Raw genomic sequence first — 25,083 nt, 5'->3', positions numbered from 1 at the left:
TTGTAAGGCAAGTCCAGGTGAGGTGTGTATCAAACAACTGGAGAAATTTGAGATGTGCATTCTCCATTCTCTTTGGCATTCATTGACAAAAATGTGTATGCAACCTGGGGTCTTGGATCGTGCAGAGTTTATCAGCATTGGTCCCTAAACATCTGAGCCCTGATGAGATTGTGGGATCATCATAATGGATGACTGTTACATATTTTTCCAATTGCTGTACAATGTACTGGAGTCTAGGTAGAGAACTCAATTGCTCAAGGGCTACAAAGACATTATGAAAGAAAGCTTACATCACTGTGATATCCAGTCAAAGAAACAGCAGCTGCTGACAGAAGCTGCTGGTGAACTCTGTGCTATGAAGCTTCCACCAGCTTTGAAGATAGGCATAACCAAACACTGATACAAAATTGTGAGCATTGTCAGTAACTGCAAAGCCATCTCTGTGTCCACAAAAAACTATATACCACAGTGCCATTTTCAGATCCAAAGGACTATTTTATATAATATGGCCAAAATTTGAAAAGATCCTTAAAATCAATACAAAAATGTAAAAGAAAAAGAAGCCAATTAATGAATGTGTATTGAAGAATGTTAGGAATTTTCAGAGAAATTAGAGGATTAAAGCTGTGATAATAATATATACAGATGAAACTCAAAAAAATAGAATATCATGCAAAAGTTCATTTATTTCAGTAATGCAAGTTAAAAGGTGAAACTAATATATGAGATAGACTCATTACATGCAAAGCAAGATAGTTCAAGCTGGGATTTGTCATAATTGTGATGATTATGGCTTACAGCTCATGAAAATCCCAAATCCACAATCTTAGAAAATTAGAATATTGTGAAAAGGTGCAATATTCTAGGCTCAAAGTGTCCCACTCTAATCAGCTAATTAAGCCATAACACCTGCAAAGGGTTCCTGAGCATTTAAATGGTCTCTCAGTCTGGTTCAGTAGGAATCACAATCATGGGAGACTGCTGACGTGACAGTTGTGCAGAAAACCATCATTGACATCCTCCATAAGGAAGGAAAGCCTCAAAAGATAATTGCGAAAGAAGTTGGATGTTCCCAAAGTGCTGTATCAAAGCACATTAATATAAAGTTATGTGGAAGAGAAAAGTGTGGAAGAAAAAGGTGCAAAGCAGCAGGGATGACCGCAGCCTGGAGAGGATTATCAGGAAAAGGCCATTCAAAAGTGTTGGGGACTTTCACAAGGAGTGGACTGAGGCTGGAGTCAGTGCATCAAGAGCCACCACACACAGACGGACCCTGGACATGGGCTTCAAATGTCGTACTCCTCTTGTTAAGCAGCTCCTGAACAACAAACAACGTCAGAAGCGTCTTACCTGGGCTAAAGAAAAACAGACCTTGTCTGTTGCTCAGTGGTCCAAAGTCCTCTTTTCTGATGAGAGCAACTTTTGCATCTCATTTGGAAACCAAGGAACCAGAGTGTGGAGTCACACACTGCAAGATGCTTGAAGTCCAGTCTGAAGTTTCCACAGTCTGTGTTGATTTGGGGAGCCATGTCATCTGCTGGTGTTGGTCCACTGTGCTTCATTAAGTCCAGGGTCAACGCAGCTGTCTACCAGGAGATTTTGGAGTACTTCATGCTTCCTTCCGCAGACAAGCTTTATGGGGATGCTGACTTCATTTTCCAGCAGGACTTGGAACCTGCCCACACTGCCAAAAGCACCAAAACTTGGTTCAATGACCATGGGATTACTGTGCTTGATTGGCCAGCAAACACGCCTGACCTGAACCCCATAGAGAATCAATGCCACGCCGCATTGAGGCAGTAATTGCTGCAAAAGGGGCCCAAACCAAGTACTGAGTACATATGCATGCTTATACTTTTCAGAGGTCCGATATTGTTCTATGCTCAATCCTTGTTTTATTGGTTGCATGTAATACTCTAATTTTCTCAGATTGTGGATTTCGGGTTTTTATGAGCTGTAAGCCATAATCATCACAATTATGACAAATCACGGCTTGAACTATCTTGCTTTGCATGTAATGAGTCTATCTCATATATTAGTTTCATCTTTTAAGTTGCATTACTGAAACAAATGAACTTTTGCACAATATTCTAATTTTTTCAAGTTTCACCTGTACATACACAATGAAGTCATACATAAATGGGACAGATGCTTTATGTATATTTTTCCAAATTGTATATGTTGCTTTCTCTTTTATGTCCTAGTTATTATGTTCTTTATGCTTGTACTTTAAACACAGAACTTGTGAATAGGTAATATCTCTTTTGTTCATCTATTTTATACATTAGATAACACATTTTATTTATTTTGCTTTTTATTCCACTACAGAAAACAGATGTAAATACTCAATCCTAAAATACATTAGAAGTAGAACAAATATATTTTAACATTATATGTTAAATTTGTAACTTTACAAGTGACAGTCTTCAATAAACAAATGTATTTATTTATTGTGGGACATGGTGGCTCAGTGGCTAAGATGCTGAGCTTGTCAATCAGAAAAATCGGCAGTTTGAATTGAATTGAATTTATTATATTTCTATGCCACCCTATTACCAGAAGGGACTCAGGGTGGCTCATAACCCAAGTCAGGGGGAGGGGTGGATACAAATAGAAAAAAGGACATGGACAAAACAATACCACAATTTAAAAACAATCAACAACCACACCATTCGAGCGGGGACAAGAACTCATCAGCCCCAGGCCTGTCGGAACAGCCAGGTTTTAAGGGCTTTGCGGAAAGCCTGGAGAGTGGTGAGGGTCCGAATCTCCACGGGGAGCTCATTCCAAAGGGCCGGAGCAGCCACAGAAAAGGCCCTCCTCCGGGTGGTCGCCAGTCGGCATTGGCCAGTGGATGGAATTCGGAGGAGGCCTAATCTGTGGGATCTAATCGGTCTGTTGGAGGTAATTGGCAGCAGACGGTCTCTCAAGTACCCAGGTCCAATACCATGTAGGCTTTGGTGGTTCGAAACCCTGGCGCTGCATAATGGAGTGAGCTCCCATTACTTGTCCCAGCTTCTGCCAACCTAGCAGTTTGAAAGCACGTAAAAATGCAAATAGAAAAATATGAACTACCTTTGGTGGGAGGTAACAGCGTTCTGTGCACCTTCAGCGTTTAGTCATGCCGGCCACATGAGTACGGAGACTTGTTTGGACAGCGCTGGCTCTTTGACTTTGAAACTCCACCTCCTCGAGGTGGAGTAGCATATATGTGTGAGGGGAACCTTTACATTTTATTTGTTTATTGATTAATAAATACATATTGTTGCATATTTAATATATTTGTTTATTAATCAATAAACAAATATATTAAATATGCAATAATATGTATTTTTAATCTAAAATAAGGATAGCAAAATATAGCATTTGTAACAATTATTGTGCACAGTAAACTGGATGAGGACTTACTCAAAACTTTTCTGCATCTGTCTTTGTGCATCGAATCATGATAAAGTGAAATGTATTCACTTTAAATGTGATGTTAATCCTGTGTTTGGTACACATCATATGAGATTTTCTTTTTGCTAAACTCTGGTGTTCAATATGGGATCACAATAACTGTAACTTGCTTTTGGATTTTGTTTATTGTTCTCTCAAATATGCTCAACAATTAGCATGAACTTTTGAATAAACTATTTCTTGGTATTGTCCTGCATAGTTTGGGAATAAAGCATAGTGTTGGAGGCCCCAGGAAATGATGATAAATAAAATCCAGTTTTGGTCACCACATTGTAAAAAAGATGTTGAGACTTTGGAAAACATGTGAAGAAGAGCAACTAATGTGATTAAGAGAGAAAAAACATATGAATAATGGTTGCAGGACTAGGGTATGGCTTGTCTAGGAAAAAGAAGGACTATAGGTGACATGATAGCAGTATTTCAGTATTTGAGGGCTGCCACAAAGATGAGGGGGTCAAACCATAAGGCAAGGCAAGAAATAATGGATGGAAACTAATCAAGGAGAGAAGCAACATGGAATTAAGGAGACACTTTCAAACAGAACAATTAACCAGTGGAACAGCTTGCCTTCAGAAGTTGTAGATACTTCATCACTGGAGATCTTTAAAAAGAAACTGGACAGCCACTTGTCTGAAATCAGGGGGTTGGATTAAAAGACCTTCCAGCTTTATTCTGATTGATCGGTCAATTGATTGGTTGATAATAAACATGTCAGCTAATGCTTAAACATCAGTCTTGAATATTCAAAATACATTTTCCTATGAAGCGTCTTCCTGCTTTTCCTAATAATCAAATTAGTAAATGTAGTTGATCTTTGGCAGTTTCATTTTCTAAAGGTAGGTTGCTTGATATAATTGACATGGAAACACACCATTACGCCCCCAAAAATAAACTAGGCACTTTTAGCACATAGCATATTTGGAGAATGTATCATATATGCTATTGCTTGAAAGTCAAAAATTAAACTGTAAAACCATGACTGACAGTTTACATATAATAATATATTTGTGAATTTGCATGAAGAATTATAAACATTTGTTGTTGTTAGTCACAAAGTTGTATCCAACCCATCGCAACCCCATGGAGAATGTTCCTCCAGGCCTTCCTATCCTCTACCATCCCCCTGAGTCCATTTAGGCTCATGCCAACTGCTTCAGTGACTCCATCCAGCCACCTCATTCTCTGCCGTTCCCTTCTTCTTTTGCCCTCAATCGTTCCCAGCATTATGCTCTTCTCCAGTGAGTCCTTCCTTTTCATTAGGTAGCCAAAGTATTAGAGTTTCATCTTCAGGATCTGGCCTTCTAAAGAGCAGTTAGGGTTGATGATCTCTAGGACTGACCGGTTTGATCACCTTGCAGTCCAAGGGACTCTCAGGTGTCTTCTCCAGCACCATAATTCAAAGGCCTCAATTCTTTGGCACTCAGTATTTCTTATGGTCCAACTTTCACATTGCAACTGGGAAAACCATAGTCTTGACTATACACACTTTTGTTGGCAGGGTGATGTCTTTGCTTTTTAGCTGTCTAGATTTGCCATAGCTTTCCTCCACAGGAGCAAGCGTCTTTTAATTTCTTGGCTATAGTCCCCATCTGCGGTGATCTTGGAGCCCAGGAAAATGAAGTCTGTCACTACTTCCATTTCTTCCCCATCTATTTCCCAGGAATTGAGAGGTTCAGATGCCATGATCCTAGTTTTCTTTATATTGAGTTTCAAGCCAACTTTTTCACTCTTCTTCTTCACTCGCATCAAGAGGCTCAGGTTTCTCTTCACTTTCTGCCATTAGAGTGGTATCATATGCATATCTGAAGTTGATATTTCTCCCAGCAATCTTAATTCCAATTTTTGATTCATCTAGCCCTGTCTTTCTCATGATGTGCTCTGCATATAAGTTAAATAGGGAGGGCGACAATATACAGCCTTGCTGAACTCCTTTCTAAATTTTGAACCAATCAGTGGTTACATGTCCAGTTCTCACCGCTGCTTCTTGACCCGCATATAGGTTTCTCAAGAAACAAATAAGATAGTCTGGTAATCCCATCTCTTTAAGAACTTGCCACAATTTGTCATGATCCACACAATCAAAGGTTTAGCATAGTCAATGAAGCAGAAGTAGATGTTTTTCTAGAACTCCCTAGCTTTCTCCATGATCCAGTGTATGTTGGGAAACTCTAGTTCCTCTGCCTCTTCAAAATGCTGCCTGTACTTCTGGTATTATAAACATATACACTTTAAATTTGTATGCTAGGTTTATACATTATACTAGACCATAAAACATTTTGTCTTAGCATATAAGCACAGTTATTGTTGTTTGTAAAGAGTGTTTTATAGCTTGGTGAAATATGTTAGCCTACCTCTTAATGTACATTTTCAAGTTATGATAGCATTATCCCCTAGACATATAGTAAAATATCTGTTTTGAATTTGTTATACTTATCTTATATGTCAGATGTCATTTGATTGCAGTAGAAAGTTTCATTGAATAAATGGATGGATGGATGGATGGATGGATGGATGGATGGATGGATGGATGGATGGATGGATATTCTTTCTGTTCTCAAACAATATTGTCACTTTTGTCAATTTAGAACTAACAAATCAAACTATACAACAGCTAAACATTGGTGATGATATAGAAATATTTAGTGAATGTGCAGAGAATTCTAGATTTTAATCTTTAAACAGCCAATAGTAAACTATATAGTGTGATTCTTGTTTAAACGTTTGATTGTTTACTGATTCATCCTAATAGCCTTCACACAGTTTACTTTCCATTATGGACTATTTAGTGTTGAGACACTTATCTTTTTCCCTCCATGCATTTTTATTCTGTTATGTATGTGCAACATAGTGATAAGTACTCTTTGATTTGTAGATAATTGCAGCAACTGTTTACATTATTTATGAGTGTCTTAGAATCCATTTACAATCCTGACTCAGATAAAGCTGATTGCAAGAACTGATAAGACCACAACAATAAAGTAATTAACTGGCTCAGTTAAAAGCTGCCTGGTCTGGGGCATTAACTCTGTTTGCATTTCATGAACCATGCATTCAGTTTTCTGTATTTTTTGAATCTGCTCACTTCAATAATATTGTTAGGTATACATATATCTACAATTGACACAGAAAGGTATATAAGAGCAACATTAGATTGCTTGTGGGAAGTAATTTTTTTTGAAAAAAATGATTAGTATTATTTTACTGTTTTATTCTCTATTTTTCTTTTTAAATTATGTCAAGTAACTTTTTAACATTTAAAATAAAATATGTAATATAATGGTAGTGATGTGGTTAAGGAAATTTTTGTTGCCCCTAGATTTGCAGTAGCTTATGGTGGACACTGATTATATTCCTTTTTTTACAATATTTTACCAATGAGGTTGAGGGACAGGACGGCTGCATGTTCTCAGTCCTTCTAGATTTGTAGTGATATATAGGAATACTTTGTAGGGATTGAAGAATGGAAGTAGTAATGATGTAAAATAAAAAAAAATGAAAAGGTTCATCACATAATGGCAGAATTAAAGGACATATTAACTATAGCCATGCGGATTTTAGCAACAAAATTTTAAATATTACTGTACTGGAAAAACATATATAGTTAATGTGATCTTAATTTAATTACTCTGTTACTAAGAAAATAAAAAGATTCTTATGTTTTGTTTTTCTTCCCTTATTAGGCCAGAATTTTACCCTAAGACAGTTAGGAGTTTGTGAACCAGCGACTCGAAGAGGACTGGCATTTTGTGCTGAAATGGGGCTTCCCCACAGAGGTTACTCTATCAGTGCAGGGTCAGATGCTGACACTGAAAATGAAGGAGTGATGTCTCCAGAGCATGCCATGAGACTATGGGGCAGGGGGGTCAAATCAGGCCGCAGCTCCTGTCTCTCAAGTCGTTCCAACTCAGCTCTTACTTTAACTGATACAGAGCATGAAAACAAGTCTGACAGTGAGACTGGTAAGTTTTTCTTTATATCTAAAGTTAAAAATCTATTCTAAAACTTTATGTATGAAATATTTTTTTATTATAATTTAAACAAACATTTAAACAAAACATGTGGAAATAGAATTCTTTTGTAAATTTTACTCAGTTAATTGTTAAAATAACAAGATTATTCTGGATTATGTAAAACACAATCTGCAGGTGCCATAAGAACACTGAAGTATTATCTCTAATTGCTTTTTCATCCACATGGCTTCATAATTTTGTGGTAGTATATATGCTTTGGTTGAAGAAAGCCCTATATAGATAATAATAGATATATCTGTCAAATGCCTGATAGCCTGACAGCATAAAACAGTTTCATAAGAAATATAAATTAGAAGAGTTTGAACAAAAGAAGTTTCCTGATGAACCCACACCTTATTTTTGATGTTTTTGAATTATGTTCATAAAATATAGACTTTTATAACAATTCATATTTTTAGCATTGTATAGTAATTTAGGTCATACATAATCCTGTATATTTGAAAGATACATGGCCTGCAGAAATAAAGGTAGAGCTTTTCATGGCTAAGCATGCACTTGACCCTGGGTTCCCTTGGTCTGAATTTTAACACATTAACCACTATATCACAATTGCTCTTGCTTGTCTTCTTGTTTTAGTAGTGTCAGTCTTAATAAGTTTGGGTAACTCAGTATTGAAAATACATTTGTTTAGATCTAGACAAGCAATATACTTTTACAATTGTTTTCCACAATTGATATTAAAAGGTTTGTGACATAAATATAAATATTGAATCTGACATTTAACAAAGTTCTAGAATCTCTATAACATCAGAACAAGGTTCTAATTGTATTGTATAAATTGTGCAAGAATTAGTAATGGAAATTACTTGTTTCTAGAATCTCAATTTGTGGAGTCAATGATCCTGTTCTAAAGGTAATTTCCACTGTCAATAGGTAGTGCAAACTTAAAATTTTATTTATATGAACAACTTCTCTGAGTGAGATTTAGGATGAATGTTGTTTGTGAATCTGAAATCTACTAGTTTTGTATAATACAACTTGGTGCAGTTCTACTTTCTATTGGTGTTTTTCTTTTTTAAATTGCTTTTTAATTAATAACAGAAAAAAGAACAAAAGCCAAAGTTAATAATGATGGGGATACATACATGACAAAGAGAAGATAAATAAACATAATTGCATTAAGAAAAAATGGAAAAAATAACAAAGAAAGCCAACCCATAGTGTGATATATTATTACATCAGTAATAATTCTATATATAATCCACATATTATTCAAATATATATATATATATTTCTAAGAAATCTGTACCACTATCACTTTTAAATCCACTGTATTCTATATAAATGAGTCCAATATTTCATTATAGACGTCTATACAAAGTCTGTGTCAAGTGCAGTAAATCTAGGCAGTTCAAATGAATATGGGTTTATTGTATGCTAATGCTCTCTACAAGAATCTGAACTAATAACAGTCAAAGCAATTGGCAGTAGATAAGAATCAACAGCATTCAAGGTGGGTTGGACTTAGATCCCTTATGAGTGTGAAGAGACTCAAGACTGATGATGTGTTTGACACCCTCCCTTCCCCTGGCTCAGCCTGGTCATCTCCTACAGTCTACATCTATAGGCAATTCACTTGTAAGGACAAGTGCAATTAGGTCTTCAATCTACTGAATAAATGGAGCCATACATTTATCTTTCCAATGCTGCAATATCAATCTTTAATTCACTTACATTGTTCCACTCATTTCTTCATATTTGCATAACAAATTGATTTGTTGATAACAAATATCTATACAAAATCATTTTTAGTTTTAAAGATTTAACATGTTGTTGTAGCTCTTATGTGTCAGAAGCTGAAATGCTGCTGGTCTAAATAATATTGTTAATAAATATATTAGTAAATAGTGTCATAGAGATTCTATAATTTTAGTATATTTTGATTCTAATACTGGGAATCCAACCATGTTTATCCCAAAGTTGCCCAATTTGGAAAATTAACATCAATTTTCATTTTATAATTATTCTAATTTGCTGTGGCTTGAGGAAAATCATCCAAATATGTCCAGAAAGCCTTTTTCAGTAAAAATGATTAAGAAAGAAAGTAGGCAAATCCAGCTTTATGAAAAGCTCCAACTGCAGCTTGGCAAAGCCGTGTCTCACAATTCCCCTTGCTCTAGAACCTGGTAGGAATTGGTACTTTATGATCCCATCTCAGAGAGTGTTTGTAAGGAGCCTGTGGGCAATCCCAAGTCCCCTCTTTCTTTAGAAAGGGTTTCAGGGAGCTGCTTCAGTGGATCCACTTTCCACTGTGATTATAAGCTCTTCTAAGTGAAGCTGTATTCATTCACCAATATCCTCCAAAAATAATTTTTATTTGGAAATAAGCAATAAAAACATGACTCGATTGTTGATTTTGGAAAGCTTTCAAACTGATTTTTGGGAAACAAAAAGTTCAAGAATATTTCCTGTTGTTTGTTTAAAATCCTATGAAAAATATATGAAGATCTGAGTTTAAGTGTAAGAAATCTCTTCCTGAGAAATGTTCTGGATGGAAGAAAAACATGATAGATGAGACTAGATGAAGGCTGGTTATTAGAGGCAACCAGAAAAAAATTACAGGTTATAATTAAAGGACAATTCCCACTAGTACAGAATGGAGAAAAAAATTAACTCTGGAACAATTTAAGAATATTGGCAACAACGTATCCACTACTTACTCTTTAGACTGTCTCATAAAATAGAAATGGGTTTAAAAGAAGAGATAAAAGAGGATATTGCTGAAAATTAGATTGTCTTGGATATAGATTTAGAACTAACAGAAAAATAATACTGAAAAATATGCTATACAAGACCAACAAATGACATTAGCTATGATTTCAATAGTTAAAAGGGACAAGCAAATAATAAACTAGAAGACTGATTTGAATATGTGGATGTTAACTCACTTGGACAATTTTATTACTTTAGATCTACAAAGGATATGTTTTATATCTATGAAGGAATTACTGAAAAAAGTAAGAGAAAAGAAATGAGCTTGGAGGACATTGCCTAAAAGTAGTCATCACTCTTAAAACTCAAATTAAGGTTTATAAAGTGGATCTATTTAATCAAGGTTCAAATTTATTTTTTCAACTGTAATTAATGAGTTTTCCTTGAGTAAGATTGAATGATGAGGCTTTAAAGATTTGATTATAGAGAAGAGAAGAAAACAGCTTTGTTTTATTTTTAAAGAAATTGATAAACTATTATATCATTGATAGAAGATGAAGAGAAATTTGTGGGATATCTTTTGAAGGATTAAATATTAATATATTTTAATTTGCTGTTTTTTATAGCTCAGTGGAATTTTTCTTGATAAAGTGAATGATTAAGTTTTAAGGTCTATTTATAGATACAAGACATGGAAAGAGATTGCAGTTTTAGACAAAATAACAATTGCATAAAGAAAAGAATTATTAAATTCATAAACAAACACATGTAATACTTAAAGGACTTTTACTGATAAGATTGAAAATTGAGGTTTTTATTTCCCAAAAGATAGAAGATCACAAGATTTTTTTAAAGAGTGATTCATTCTATCATTTTTTAAAAAAAAACAATTATTTAAAAAAAACAAATTATTTACACTATTGTGCTGATAAACATTGTGACAATAGTTGCCCTGCTGTGTTCTTTAATGAATTATGTCTTATGCATTGAAGTTAAACAAAATTACAAAATGGACAGATTTTAGATATTACTTTACAGAAAACAGGTACAGTGGCACTTCTGTACTCATTGTTAGGAGGCATGATGAGTACCAAAAATGATGAGTACCAACAATTTTTCCCCAAAAGGAATATTGTAGTGAGTCAGAAGGCAGACAGCACCGATAAGTTCTAGCTTATAAGTTGAGTACCAACAAACAATGAGCATCAGGACAAACATTTGTATCAAAATGGGTTGAGTACCAAATATGATGAGTTTCAAAGTGGTTGATAACCAATGTACCACTCTATATGTAAATGTTATAGGTTCAGTTAGTTATCTGTGCTGGTCTAAGTATATACTTGTCTTACAAACATATCCATAATGTATGAAATTTAGCTCTTATTTCTGTAATTCCATCCATCACCTTGTACACTTTCAAACACAAGTTTTAAAGTTTAAAAAAGTTACATATTTGGCAGTTGTCTGTCCTTGCAGAATGCCTATGTCACATGTCACATAGTAGATGCAGACCATCTAATTTATTGCAATGGGAAAAATGTTGCCTAAATCAATATCTTATGCCTGCTTAGATTATTAGAGATTTGTTAGTAAAAGGTGTATTAATTCCTAGGTTTGAAAGAGGTTTAAATCAACCATGTCATCTATGTTGTAACATTTTCAATGCAGCTTTTATGCATTATTTAAAATAAGATTCTATGTGTAACCATAAAGCTAGCTTAAATGAATCTATTATTTATGATAGCTTTTGTAATAGCAGTTCTGTTTCTGGTATGAATATTACTTGCCTTTCACTTGTGGAGATAGGTGTCCATATCAATTGAATGAATTAATAAATAAATAAAGATTTTTAATGTTGTACTATGGGATGACAAAATGCGGAAGACATTCTTCTGTTATTTACTGATTTAAAATTAAACTGATGAATTGGGGAAAATGCACAGATGACACTAATGGACCTGCTTAAAAAATAATAATAGCAAAAATAAGATTGAAAAACTATGTTGCATATTTTATGCAAAATATTTATATTGGGGGAAAAATACCCCTTCTGGCTAATTTAGCTTTCTTTCACTTTTTTCTTTTTGATAGTGTACAATATATTGCTACTCAGTTTCATTAAAAAGTATTTTGGATGTAGACTTGACCAAAGAATTTTAACACAATTCCTCATTACTTTCTAAATTTAAAAGTCTAATTTTTGATACTGCAGTAAAATAAAATTGTACTACACACCTTTAGAACATATGATGGTGTTTTGCTTTTATTTTTATTTTTTTGATGTCCTTTAAAAAAATCACAGACCTAACAGTAAAATGGTTTTAATTAATGAGTAGCAAACCTAATTCAGGATTGTTGATATAATTAGTACTGGGCAGGAAAGAAATGAAAAGAAAAGGCAAGGTCAATAAACTTTGTGCCTGACTTGTATCTTATGTTTAGTTTGCTAGAAAAATCTTTTCATTCCTTAGCCAATTTGAATGGCCACATTATACCTCTGGATAATTAATTTTATATTGATTTTGTGTTTCACTTCTTAACTATTAATATAAGTTTAATACAAATAGTTATCTGTAAACTGCCCAGAATCATTTGGATAGTGAGATGGGCAGTTTCTAAATTTATAGATACATACTGTAAATAAATAAATGATTCATAAAGTATCATCTGCCTTTCATTATATAATATGCTACTTATTTATATTCTACTTATATAAATTATTAATATCTGATTAAATCTTAGAATACATTAACACTTATAATTCCTTGTGATTACGCAGTGTCCTGATCACTCTGTGATGTGCATTTGAAGACCAAATTTCACCAATTTTGGTTTCCAATCCTAATTAATGAAGCTAATTTTTTTCCATAAACCTTAATTGATTTGCAGCCATGATATCTGAAATATTATATTTTCCCATATGAATCTATTAATAATTTTACAGTTTCTTTTAGAATGCCTTTACATGGAAAGAAATTTTGTTCTCTATGTGGAACACTTCCTATTCTTTTGAAGCATTCTAATTATGGAATAACTAGCTTGGGATATCAGAATTATTCCCTCTGTTGAGATTTAGTACATTGCCTCAAAATGCTCTATTGATGCAGGAGCTATTTTCATTATATAAAATAATGAAATAATACGTATATTTCTGCTAGTAAATGTAAATATTACATACGAACCTTGAACATTTATCTCCTAGTCTTGCCCAGCTTATTAGAGGAAGACAGGTTCAGGTCTTGAATTTAGTTGAATCTATGCTCTATTTGCGACTCATTACAGACTGTGAAGGAACATAATTCACAGCTGTTGAAATAAAAAGAGGGTTTTTGGGACTAAGCATTTGCTTTGTACTGTTTCAGGAAACCTAGATCAGAACAGCTCTTTCCATCATCAGAAAGAGAAAGAAGCATTTCAATATAAGTAGTTCTCAACTTCCAATCAATTGGGACCAGAAATCCGGTCATTATGCTTGTAAGGCAAAGTACTCACATGGCCAGACGTAATTTTCTGTATTTCTTAACCAACTGCCACAATCATTAACTATGGTTGTTAAATGAACCAAAACCTGGCAGAAAAATTGCAAATTGTGGTCATGTGGCCATATAACACCATGATTAACACTAGGCAGCTAACCTGCCTGACATGTGGTCATATGACTATCAGGGGAGCAGCTCATCCACTTACAATGGCTGTGGTGCTTTGTGGGCTGTAAAGTGTCCATTCTGTGGCTGTTATAACTTCAAGCCATCACAAAACAATTGGTAATAAGTGAAAGCTATTTGTATACCTTAGATCAGGGGTGTCAAATTCAAGGCCTGTGAGCCAAATGCTGTCCATAGAATGCTTAAATGTGACCCATGGGGTCACCCTGGAAACAGCGGACAGGCTCATGGTGCCTCGGTCAGCAAAAATAGTGTGGTCCTCCTTAGCTGACAGAGGGTTGCAGCAATCAGTCACAGCCGAAAACAGAGCTTGGGAGCCCATTTTCACTGGCAGAGTACTCGGGTCACCACCTGCGCCCCCCAACATGAGTGATAGCGATCTGCCAGCCACCCTGCCCCCTCGAGGTCAAACAACCCTGATGTGGCCCTCAATGAAATCGAGTTTGACACCCCTGCCTTAGATTATCTCATCAGTTAAATGGATAAAAATATCATAATGAATGCATATAAATATAATCTATAAAACTATAGATATTTATAAAGATGCTATATGAGCAATTGTGTTTTTACATAGGCCTTTTTTTTTAGATTGACTAGATGTTTTTAAAATCATGTAATCTCAAAATGCCTTGCTCAACTGCAAGAAATAAGTCCTTCCTTACAGAAAGTTTGCAGTTGGAGAATTATTTAATTTTGTTTTCTATGCACTTGCCTAAGTAGCCAGATCTTAAAATTAATGCTTGGTTAAGTTAAACAAGGTCTAAGTAATAACACTGTGATCTATGTTATAAAATGTAGAGAAGTCAGAATACCAATAATGATAATATTCTTTAGTCTTTTGAAATTCTAGCAATTTAGAAATAAAGTTCAGTCTTTGTTGACAGCAATGGCTGCTGCCTCCCATTTCCTAATCGTACTATAACAAATTGTAATGATTTATTACATATTGCTTTTATATTAGATAATGTTGAAACGGCATTACATAACCTAAAACTATCTCTGTCTATTGGCCCTGATGTATTATGTGCTTACTTCTTCCACTGCCCTAGCTAAACCTCTATGCACAATCTATGACATATCTTTCAGAACCAGCTCCTTGCCTGACCTATGGTCTTTAATTTCAATAAACTTAGAGAGAGCTTTGGACGGATTCCATGGATGAGAATCCTCAATGGGAAAATAACTCAAGAAGCTTGGGAAATTTTGAAAAGTGAGATTATAAAAGCCCAGTCTAGCACAATACCAATGAAGAAGTAAAATAACAGCTTTTAAAAGAAACCAGCATGGCTGCATAAAGAACTCTCTGACAAATTGAAAGACAAAAACGACAAGTATAAAAAGTGGAAAAAAGAGAGGCAAATAACTAAGGCAGAATGTAAGCAAATAGCCCGAGCCTGTAAAGGTGAAGTGAGAAAAGCTAAGGGTCACAATGAACAAAGGCCTGAGACAAAAGTAAAAAATAATCCCCAAAAAGCTTCTTTCAACCTGTTAATTATATAATGAATGATTTTGGAAAAGTCATTCTTAGATCATGTGGTGTTTTAGTAACACTAAATAATAACAATCACAATAACAACTATGTTAAAACCATACATTTTACTATTATATGTGGTATAATAGCATAGCTATTGTTATTAAATCTAGTTTGTTTTTGGGACCCAAGATGTTGTTTCTATTTGAAGAGGCAGCAATGACCTAATACTGGGAGCTTCATTTTATATGGATTACACGTTAAAACTGATTGCAAAATGGACTGGTGTACTTAGCATAGAGATGCTGACATTGTATGAGCACTTCATTTTTAAAAAATCAACTAAAAATTATGTAGGGTCTGAACAGTTTTAAAATTAAATAAATTAGATGGTTTTTTTTAAAAAAATCCACTCAATTTTAAAACAAAGAAAGCATTTATCAGTTATTTCTTGTCAGAATTCTTTCCTGATGGTAGCTTATCATAAAATACAATAAAATAATATAGGATTGTAATAACTTAAAAGAAGTAGAAGTAGATGTAAGAAGGTTAGAACAAGATAAAGATAAAGTCACAACTAAGAACTTAAGTTGTCTGACTGTTAACATTTGGAAACCTGTCTGTAAGATAATTAAACTATTTGAGGTCTGTCCTTTATTTCATATACAGTGAATGATTTGGCCCTAATTCATTATAATGAACAATGTTCCCACTTAAGCATCTCCATGTTGTTGTTCAACAAGATGCTTACAAACTTTAAAATATGCTGAAAACATGCTCTGCAGTTGAGAAATGTAAGGGCCCTTCTCAGTGAGGCAATATAATATTAGCTACTGAGTGCTGAGAAGCTGCTATGTTTTGGCAGATACTTAGATGAAAATTTAAATAATTGTACTGCAGTGGCATCTTTTTTTTGGCATTCCTTTCAGAAATCCTATTTCTAGTTTTTTTTCCTCTGCTACAAACTTAGTGTTTTTCAAAATATTAATAAGGATAAAATTAAAATAAAAAATTCTAGCAAGTTGGCTACTTTTAAGGTCCATACTCTAGTTTCTTTATCTTTTGTAAAGTGCTGGAAGCTTGTGTCATTTTTGAAGGCAAGAAAGTTTGCATTTCTTTCATTTTTAAATATTTTTTTTCAAATGTGAGTAGTAACCGTCATGTTTCTTATTCCATGAACAATATAATAAAATATAACATTGAAAGTAGGGGTGGGGTCCGCCAGTCACTACTGCCAGTTCACTCATGGGCACAAAAAACAAGATGGTGGCACCTATGGTGCCACCCAGAGAACCAGTTTGGGGGCATGGAAGGCATGGGTCACTGCCGGTTCCAAACCACTACCAGTTTGGTCGAACCGGGCCGAACCAGTAGGAACCCACCACTGATTGAAAGAAAGAGTGGAATTACTGACATCTAAAAACAGAAAAGGACTAGAAATTTAAATAAGCTAGGTACTCATAGTTAGGTTGTTTAATCTAACTATGAGTACCTAGCTAATTTAAATTTCTAGTTAAATTTTAGATCCAGAATAAACAGTGTTTGTCTTCTATTCCAGATTTATTATTTTAAATAAATGGTGACAGAAAGAAGGCCCCTGATCAAGATGGTAGCTGATTAAGTTGGGAGCTGCAGTGTAAAGGGTATTTCAATCAGTAAAAGGTTTCTTGTTTAAGTTTCATTTCTAAATTAAGGTTATAGCCTTGGCTATTGCATGATCCCAGGAAAAAAAACTATACTGCCTATATATACTTATATTATCTCCCTTCAAATTGAAATAGCATTATGCTTCAAAAAATTACATTAAGATTAGTTTTAAAATCACAAATTTAGTTTTTAATTATAAACCATTTTTATATATTTCTTAATCAGGTGGACATACTGTGTTGTTTTAAAGTGTTGGTCAGACAACTAGGAGAACCAGTTTCAAGTCTAACCTGAACTTCCCTTGGCACCAGTGTTTCTCAGCCCAACTTGACTCAGAAGGGTTGTTGTGGGGAGGGTGTGTGCAATGAAAGGAGGATATAATGTACATTGTCTGAACTAAAGCTGGGATATAAATACATCATCCAACATATCTCTACTAAGTTGGGAAAAATTAGATTTGCTTTTGCTGATAATGCAGAATAGACAGTGATTTGCTATAATAGCTTCCCTTTGCAGCACATGAACTGAAAAGGGAAAGTACACACTTCACACCAAAATCATACTTCACGTTAAAGTAGCTCTTAAATCTTCCTATTATTCTGTGCATATATAAAGAGATCAATATAGTCTCTAATAGTTTTTGAAAACCAGTGTACTACTGAAATCATCTTTACATCTTCTTAAGATATTTTTTTATAATTTAGTACACCTGTAGATTAAAAAAAAATCATTATATAGTCTTCCTTATGAAACAATTGAAGCATATTTTAAGGAAGCTCTTGGATTTTAGGTTTTATTACATTAAGAGATTTCTAAAGGTTATATGAGTTGTTATTTTTTTTGCTACTGTGTTGATAGTTAAAGGGAATTTCTACTGAGAGTATCATGTGAGACAGTTAAGACAAAGATAAAGACATATTTAAAATTTTAATATTGAAGAAGACTATCAGGAGGAGAAAGTTACTAATACATTCCCCTGTGCTCCCATTAATTTGTATATTATCAAGGACCTGGTTATGAATATGGTTACTGAAGTAGGCATGTAATAAACAGAATATAATTGAATTTTCAATCTTTTATCATGAGGGAATAATTTTCTTATAAGACCTCTGCTCTGTCTTCCAGCTAATTGTCAGCAGTTATTCAACATTACTACATAAATGTCATCAAATTGTACAAGCCTTACCCTCCCTCCAAAAAGTGATTACAAAATGAATCCATAGCTTTACAGGTCATAGTATTTTAATTATTTTAATCAAATATTTTTGTTTAAATGTAGTACTTGATCTAAAGCTTCATAATCTTCAGATGAGCAGGTTTTTTTTCTGTGGTCAATTTATGTGAAGAACTTGCCCATGTGAATTGAAAAGTAAAACATAGCTTAGAAATACCTTTCAGTGTTGAAAATCCTAGTTGAATGCCTGGTATATTCACCTTTATAATGGATATAAAAAATGTCTGAATCATGGCTCTGTTTTTAGTTATTTTGCAGGGGTGGCAGGTGGGACAGGGAATGGGGCAGCAACACTTAAGGGCATGGGCTCTAAGAAGCGGCTGCCAGGGCACCCCATTCATTGCCCCACCTGCTACCCCCAAATTGTACCCCACCGTGAAATGAGCATCTTAATAGAGCCACGACATGGGTTTCCTTTGTTGCCTGCGCACTCTGGGTGGCCAGCAGCCAAGCCGGCAAGCCAGCAATCATCTGGTTGCCTCTAATCTGCCTGCCCTGTGTCCGCACCCACTCCTGCATCTTCACCCAACTGCGCTGCCCTCTTGCTTTTCTCCCTGCCTCCCCCAGCCAATAGTGCTGGCCAGGAGAAAGCAGGCAGCGAGTCTGTAGAGGAGGAGGATGGTGCGTGGCTCTGCGATGTGAACCGGGGAACTGGGAACTGGGAAGGAAAGCATTTTCAGGTGGCAGCACATGCTGGAACTGCCTGCCATCTGAAACACGATGCACTTGTTTGGTCTCTACATGTGCCCATTTTGGGGCTATAGGGAGGGGACCCTACAGCCCCAAAATGCTTTCATTGAAAAGGCTTTTATCACAGTTCCCCAGGCAGCTTCAAGAATCAGGCGCCATGTGAAAGTGAGGATCCCCACTGCATGGAACCCCCGAAAATGCGATGCGCGGATCGGGTGGGTGGAGCTACATTTGGAGTATAAGACGTAACCAGATTTTCACCTTCTTTTGGGGGGATAAAAAGGTGCATCTTATACTTCAAAAAATATACTTTATAAAATTGCTCGTCCTCTCGTTCTCTAATTTCAAATGTAAGCTTACTCATTTTGGCACATTCCATTATTTTCCAAATAGTTTCCTCCTGTGATGGTACTTTCTCATTTTTCCAATTTTTGACAAATACAATTCTAGCAGCAGATATTTATAATCAGATATTTCAAGTCCTTATTGTATGTTTCTGGTATTATTCCCTATAAAAAGAGTTCTGGTTTTAAGTCTATGTGTTTATGTATAATTTTCTCCAACCACATGTGGATTTTAGTCCAATATCTTTTAGCTTCAGTACAAGTCCACCACATGTGGTAGTATGTGCCTGGCGTCTGATGTCATTTCCAGCATTTTTCGGATTTATTCTTAAACATTCTTGCAATTCTCGTTGGGGATAGGTGCCACCCGTAAAACATCTTATACAAGTTCTCTTTATATGCAGTTGACATCATCATTTTATAGTTTTGAGTCCACAGTTTTTGCCATTTCTCTAAGTCAATCCCATGCCCAAAGTTTTTCTCACAGGCTAACATAGTTTCTTTGACTTGTTCCTCCTGAAGTTTCACCTCTAATAAATAGCCATAGAGTTTTTAAATTACTTTTTCATTGGTACCTGTTAAGATTTTATCTAATTCAGTCATTTTATCATAAAACCCTCTTTTTTGATCTTCATTGTATCTAGAATGTATTTGCACATATGAATACCAATTAACTTCAATACCTCCCTGTTTCAAATCTTGTATTGATTTGAGTTCACCCTCTGTATTTAATAATTCAGCATATCTAACTGTTTGTTCCTTTTTGTATATTATTGAATATGAAAAAGCTTCAATGGTTGATATCCAGACTGGAATTTTTAAATAGTGTACCCTCTTAACCTTCTCCCAGTTTAATAACAAAGCCTCTCTTATATAGTGCCTTCTAAAATAACCATATGTTTTAGTTCCCTTATACCATAAAAAAGCATGCCATCCCAACAGCAAGTCGTGACCCTCTAGATTCAAGAGCTTACCATTTCTTAACATTATCCATTCTTTGATCCACATCAGACTAGCTGCCTGGTAATATAGTTCCCAGTCAGGTAATCTGAACCCTCCTCTTGATTTAGCATCTTGCAGCACTTTGCGTTTTATTCTTGCTTTTTTCTCCTGCCATACGAATTTCAACACCATTTTATTTAAGTCTTCAAAATAATCTCTCCCCAGCCTAATTGGGATTGTCTGGAACAAGTATAGGATTCTAGGTAGAATGTTCATTTTAATTGTAGAGATTCTCCCAATCATTGATATTTGAAGATTTTCCCATTTCACCAAGTCCATTGTAATTTGTTGCTTCAATCTAAAATAGTTATCCTCTTTGAGGGTACTGCATCTAGCTGTTAAAAAGATCCCCAAATATTTGGCCTTGTTCGTAACTTGCATCTCTAAGATTTCTGCCAATTCTTCTTTTTGTTTTGATGATATGTTCTTTGTCAGAATCTTTGTTTTGTCTTTGTTTATTTTCAAGCCTGCTACTTTTCCATACTCTTCAATTCTTTATATCAATTTAGGTGCGGATTCAAGTGGCTCCTCGAGAATGAAAACTAAATCATCTGCAAACGCTTGCAATTTATATTCTTCTTTTTTAATAGTCATTCCCTTTATTTCTTCTTCTTCTCTGATCCTTCTGTTTAAAACTTCTAACGGTAAGACAAAAAGTAGCGGTGATAATGGGCAGCCTTGTCTTGTACCTCTCTTTATTTCAATAGGATCTGTCAATTCTCCGTTTATCATTATCTTAGCTGTTTGTTTGTGATATACTGTTTGTATAGTTTGAGTAAAATTCTTACCAAAGTTCATTTGTTCCATTTGTTGTATCATAAATAGCCAGTTCACATTATCAAAGGCCTTCTGCGTGTCAAGAAACATCAAGGCCATTTGCTTTTCGGGGTGAGCTTCATAGTAATCCAGAGTGTCCAAAATTATTCTTATATTATCTCTAATTTTGTCTCTTTGGTAAAAAACCATTTTGATCCAAGTGGATAAACCCATTTAAATATTTTTTCAGTCTTTCTGCCAGTATAGATGCAAATAACTTGTAATCTGAGTTTAACAAGGAAATTGGTCTGTAATTCTTAATTTGTGTATAATCTGCCTCATCTTTGGGTATCAATGTAATGTATGCTTCTAGCCAAGAGTGAGGTATTTTACTTTCAATCATTACTTCATTCATAACTTCTAACAGGGGAAGAGACAAGGATTCCTCTAGTGTTTTGTAAAATTCCACAGGTAAGCCATCCGGACCCGGGGCCTTCCCATTTTTTTGTCTTTTAAGAGCTTCCGCTAACTCCATCATTGTTATTTTACCTTCTAACGTAGTTCTAATATCGTTGGGTATTAGGGGAAGATTAGCATTTTGTAAATATTGTTTAACTTCTTCCTATTTTATATTCTCTTGCTCATACAGAACTCAGATTCTTTAGAAACCCTGCCTTGAAACTTCAGGTGACAGTTTGCTTTTATTTTGCCCTTTGAATATATGACTTGTTCCAGCAAAATGGAAAGACAGGGTAAAAAACTTTGTTATACAATGGATCGGTCAATCTAGATCTTATCATCATGTAACTGATAATATAAACAAAAGCAAGGAAGCAAGAAATATGGAAGGGATCACACATATTTATATTCATTGGCTATTTTTTCCAATAATAATTCAATAGTGCTGTGCAGGCAAGGTGCTTTGCAATGCGCAGAAGCACAAGCAAAGTACTCATCTTGAATAATTTAAACAGTTTTGTTCACTGATAAGAGAAATCAACTTTAGGTATTGGAGTATAGTTTATTTTAGATGAGATTGCATTATCAGGTTTGAAGCTTGGAAATGCTCTTAGAGTCCTAACATTCAGTTCAGCAGCAATGATAAGGAGCCTGATTGGGTATGACAATAATTATGCAAGCATTTTTCCATCAGATCACTGCAAGGTATTCTATTTGATATTACAAGTGGGCTTGTAAGCTTTAACTGAAATGTTTACTACTAAGACAAAGTACCAAGATCATATTACTCCCATTGTCAATGCACTGATTGTCAGGTATTTCTTCAGGCACAATTGAAGGCATTGGCTTAATTAATTAAAATCTAAAATTTTTATCTAACCATTTAAAGAACTGCCTGTGAACCTATCTGATCTTTTAAATATGCAGAAGGTACTCTCTTAAAATATTTCTAGTTCAAAGGCCGCAGAGAAAGATGACCTTTCTCTGTTTTGCCCACAAACTATGAAATGCACTGTCTCAGGACAAAAAAGGCTAAATGGAGCTGAAACGAACAAAAAATGAACAAATAAACCAAACTGTAAATTGTGTGCGCGCGCACACACACACACACACACACACACACACACACAGGCTCATGCATAAGTAGAGATAGCCATTTCATTTCATTTCATTTATTGAATTTCTATGCCGCCCAATCCCGAGGGACTCCGGGCGGCTTACAGAAATGAAAAAATTAAAAAGAATTTTTAAAAACAATGGGACACAACAAAGTTAAAAAAAGGAACACAACAAACACCCAATCGAAAGGGGGCTGGACCTCAATCAAGGGGTCAACAGCCCCAGGCCTGCCGGAAAAGCCAGGTTTTAATGGCTTTGCGAAAGGCCATGAGAATGGGCAGGGCCCGGATCTCTGGGGGCAGCTCATTCCATAGGGCCGGAGCGGCAACAGAGAAGGCCCTACTCCTAGGCGTCGCCAGCCAGCATTGTCCCGCTGAAGGCACCCGGAGAAGGTCCATCCTGTGCGATCTTATTGGTCTAAGGGAGGTATGTGGCAGAAGACGGTCTCGCAGGTATCCGGGTCCTAGGCCATTAATCATCTTGATTAACTATCCATTATAACTCTCAAATTCTTTTTCCTGGGTAGTTACAGATAAGCAAGATTCTTCCTGTATGTATATAAAGTCAGAGACATTTCTTCCAGTATATATAATTTACACTTATTTCAGTTGAACTACATTTGCCATGGCTGACTCCACAGTTTTTAAAAAGTTCTTCATAAACCCCTTTGGTATTATTTACAAACTTCGGCAAACTTTGCTTTTATTTACTGCTCCCTGGCTACTTACCCTTAAGCCAAAATCTTTTGTGAAGATTTTTTATGAAAAATCTTTTATGAAGTTAAAAAGCAGCAGTCCAGCACAGTTTCTTGTTTTATGCTTGCATACTAGTAGTCACCTTGCCTTCTGTCAATTTCTTTTCTTTTTGCCTTTAATTATTCCAAACATTAGGATCTTCTACATTGATTTTACATTTTTGGACTTTACATAAATTTATCTTGCTGATAATTGGTTTATCAGCAAGAAGATAAAATGATGTATTTTAACTATTTTGCAGACAATTACAAAACAAATCATTCAACACTAACAAAAGTAAAACCATTGGGATCATTGGAGCAGAAGTATTTTTGGACTTTAAATTCAAAAATACCTCTGCTTCCAATGATCCCAGTGGTTTTAGTTTTAAGTCCAAAAATGCTTGTGCTTCCAATGATCCAACTTTTGTTATGTTGAATGATTTGTTCTTCAATTTTCTGCAAAATAGTTAAAATACATCATTTTATCTTCTTGCTGATAAACCAATGTCACAGTCATGTAAAAACTGGGAAAATTATATGTAACTTTATTGTCAATGTAATGTCTTTTCCCTTTAATATTTTGTCTATATGTGTACAGTCTTTTTCCAAATACCAGATGTCTCATTATTTCATTTCATTTCTGTTGAAATTTTGGACCTACAAAAATAATTATTATTTAAAATTCTTTCCCCCCTATATTTGCAACAAATTGGCACTGCTTGTTGACATAATTTTAGTTGGGTATTTTTTTGAAAAGGAGACTGGCTTTTTCACTCCCTTGTTTGACTTTCAACACAATATTTCTTAAATGTTCTTTCCTTCAATATATTCAAGGTTTTTGATGTTCCTCCTTACAATTTTAGTTTCAGTTTCTAATCCTTGTAATCCACTTAATAATTCATTAAAGATAGGTTCCTGTATCCCATTGCGATTAAGTTTACTCAGCAGCCATTGATCAGAATCTTTATTCAAGACTTCTTAAAAATCTAGGTATATGGTGTACACATATAATAAGCCACATATGCCATATCAATTGTGGCTTATTATTTCCCAGATCTCAACTTTGGTTCCTTTTTAAAAAAAAAAATGATGTCATATTGGCCACCTTCCATTTCTATGGTATTAAACTTGATGTCTTGAGAAATGTATTCATTATGCCAAGATCTCAGCAAGATTACATTTAATTTCTCAGCAATGTCCTATCAAGGACCCGATGGATTCTTCTATGTTACTTGTATAATTTATAGTATTATAGACTACAACATTCCACCATCTTGTTTTGCATGCAATCCAATAAAATTATTGTTCTTCAAAATAGCAATATCACATTTCTAGTACCATACAGAAGTTTTTAAGAATAGAATAGAAGAGTTTTTAAATATGCTGTTGTAGAATTGAAATACTTTTGATTCAAAGTTTTCAGATTATTCATCTCATAACGAAGTAACCAAAACTATTATTAAACTATAAGGAATAACAATCCCTGTTACTTCAGAAATTTTATTAATGTAACATTGATTAATTTACAAATCTCAAAGTGAGAAAATTAATTGAAATAGTATCCATGGGAGTGACTGCATGCCTTTAAATATTTAAGGTTACGATTTTCCAAGTTGGAGATTTATTCGTATTTATTGGTCATTTCAACAGCTTTCATTCCAGGATTAAATATTGAATGGTGGCAAATAATTCACTATGTAATTCTAATATAATTCTGTTTTGATATTAGAAACCTTTTTGAAGCTTATACAGGAACTCTATATATCTAGAGCATCAAAAGCAATTGTCCTGATGATCTATATTGTAAAAATAATCTCA

At 34.7% G+C, this 25,083-nt stretch overlaps 1 protein-coding gene across 10 annotated transcripts in view; it reads left to right on the top strand.

The window, feature by feature from the left end:
- TENM3 (teneurin transmembrane protein 3) overlaps positions 1 to 25,083 on the top strand; it is an 836,795-nt gene that overhangs the window by 492,173 nt on the left and 319,539 nt on the right. For all 10 annotated transcript variants that reach the window (XM_087724561.1, XM_087724557.1, XM_087724558.1 and 7 more), the window contains one exon: positions 7,140 to 7,418. In XM_087724561.1, coding sequence (XP_087580687.1) covers positions 7,140 to 7,418 — 279 coding nt within the window. The remainder of the gene's footprint in view (positions 1 to 7,139; positions 7,419 to 25,083) is intronic.

The sequence above is a fragment of the Thamnophis sirtalis genome, unplaced genomic scaffold, assembly GCF_051295495.1.
Source record: "Thamnophis sirtalis isolate CommonGarterSnake01/CBP01778 unplaced genomic scaffold, rThaSir2_p1.2 scaffold_10, whole genome shotgun sequence".
In the NCBI taxonomy this organism is placed as follows: domain Eukaryota; kingdom Metazoa; phylum Chordata; class Lepidosauria; order Squamata; family Natricidae; genus Thamnophis; species Thamnophis sirtalis.
Note: the sequence above shows the minus strand (reverse complement) of the source record. Positions and strands in the feature narration are given on the sequence as shown.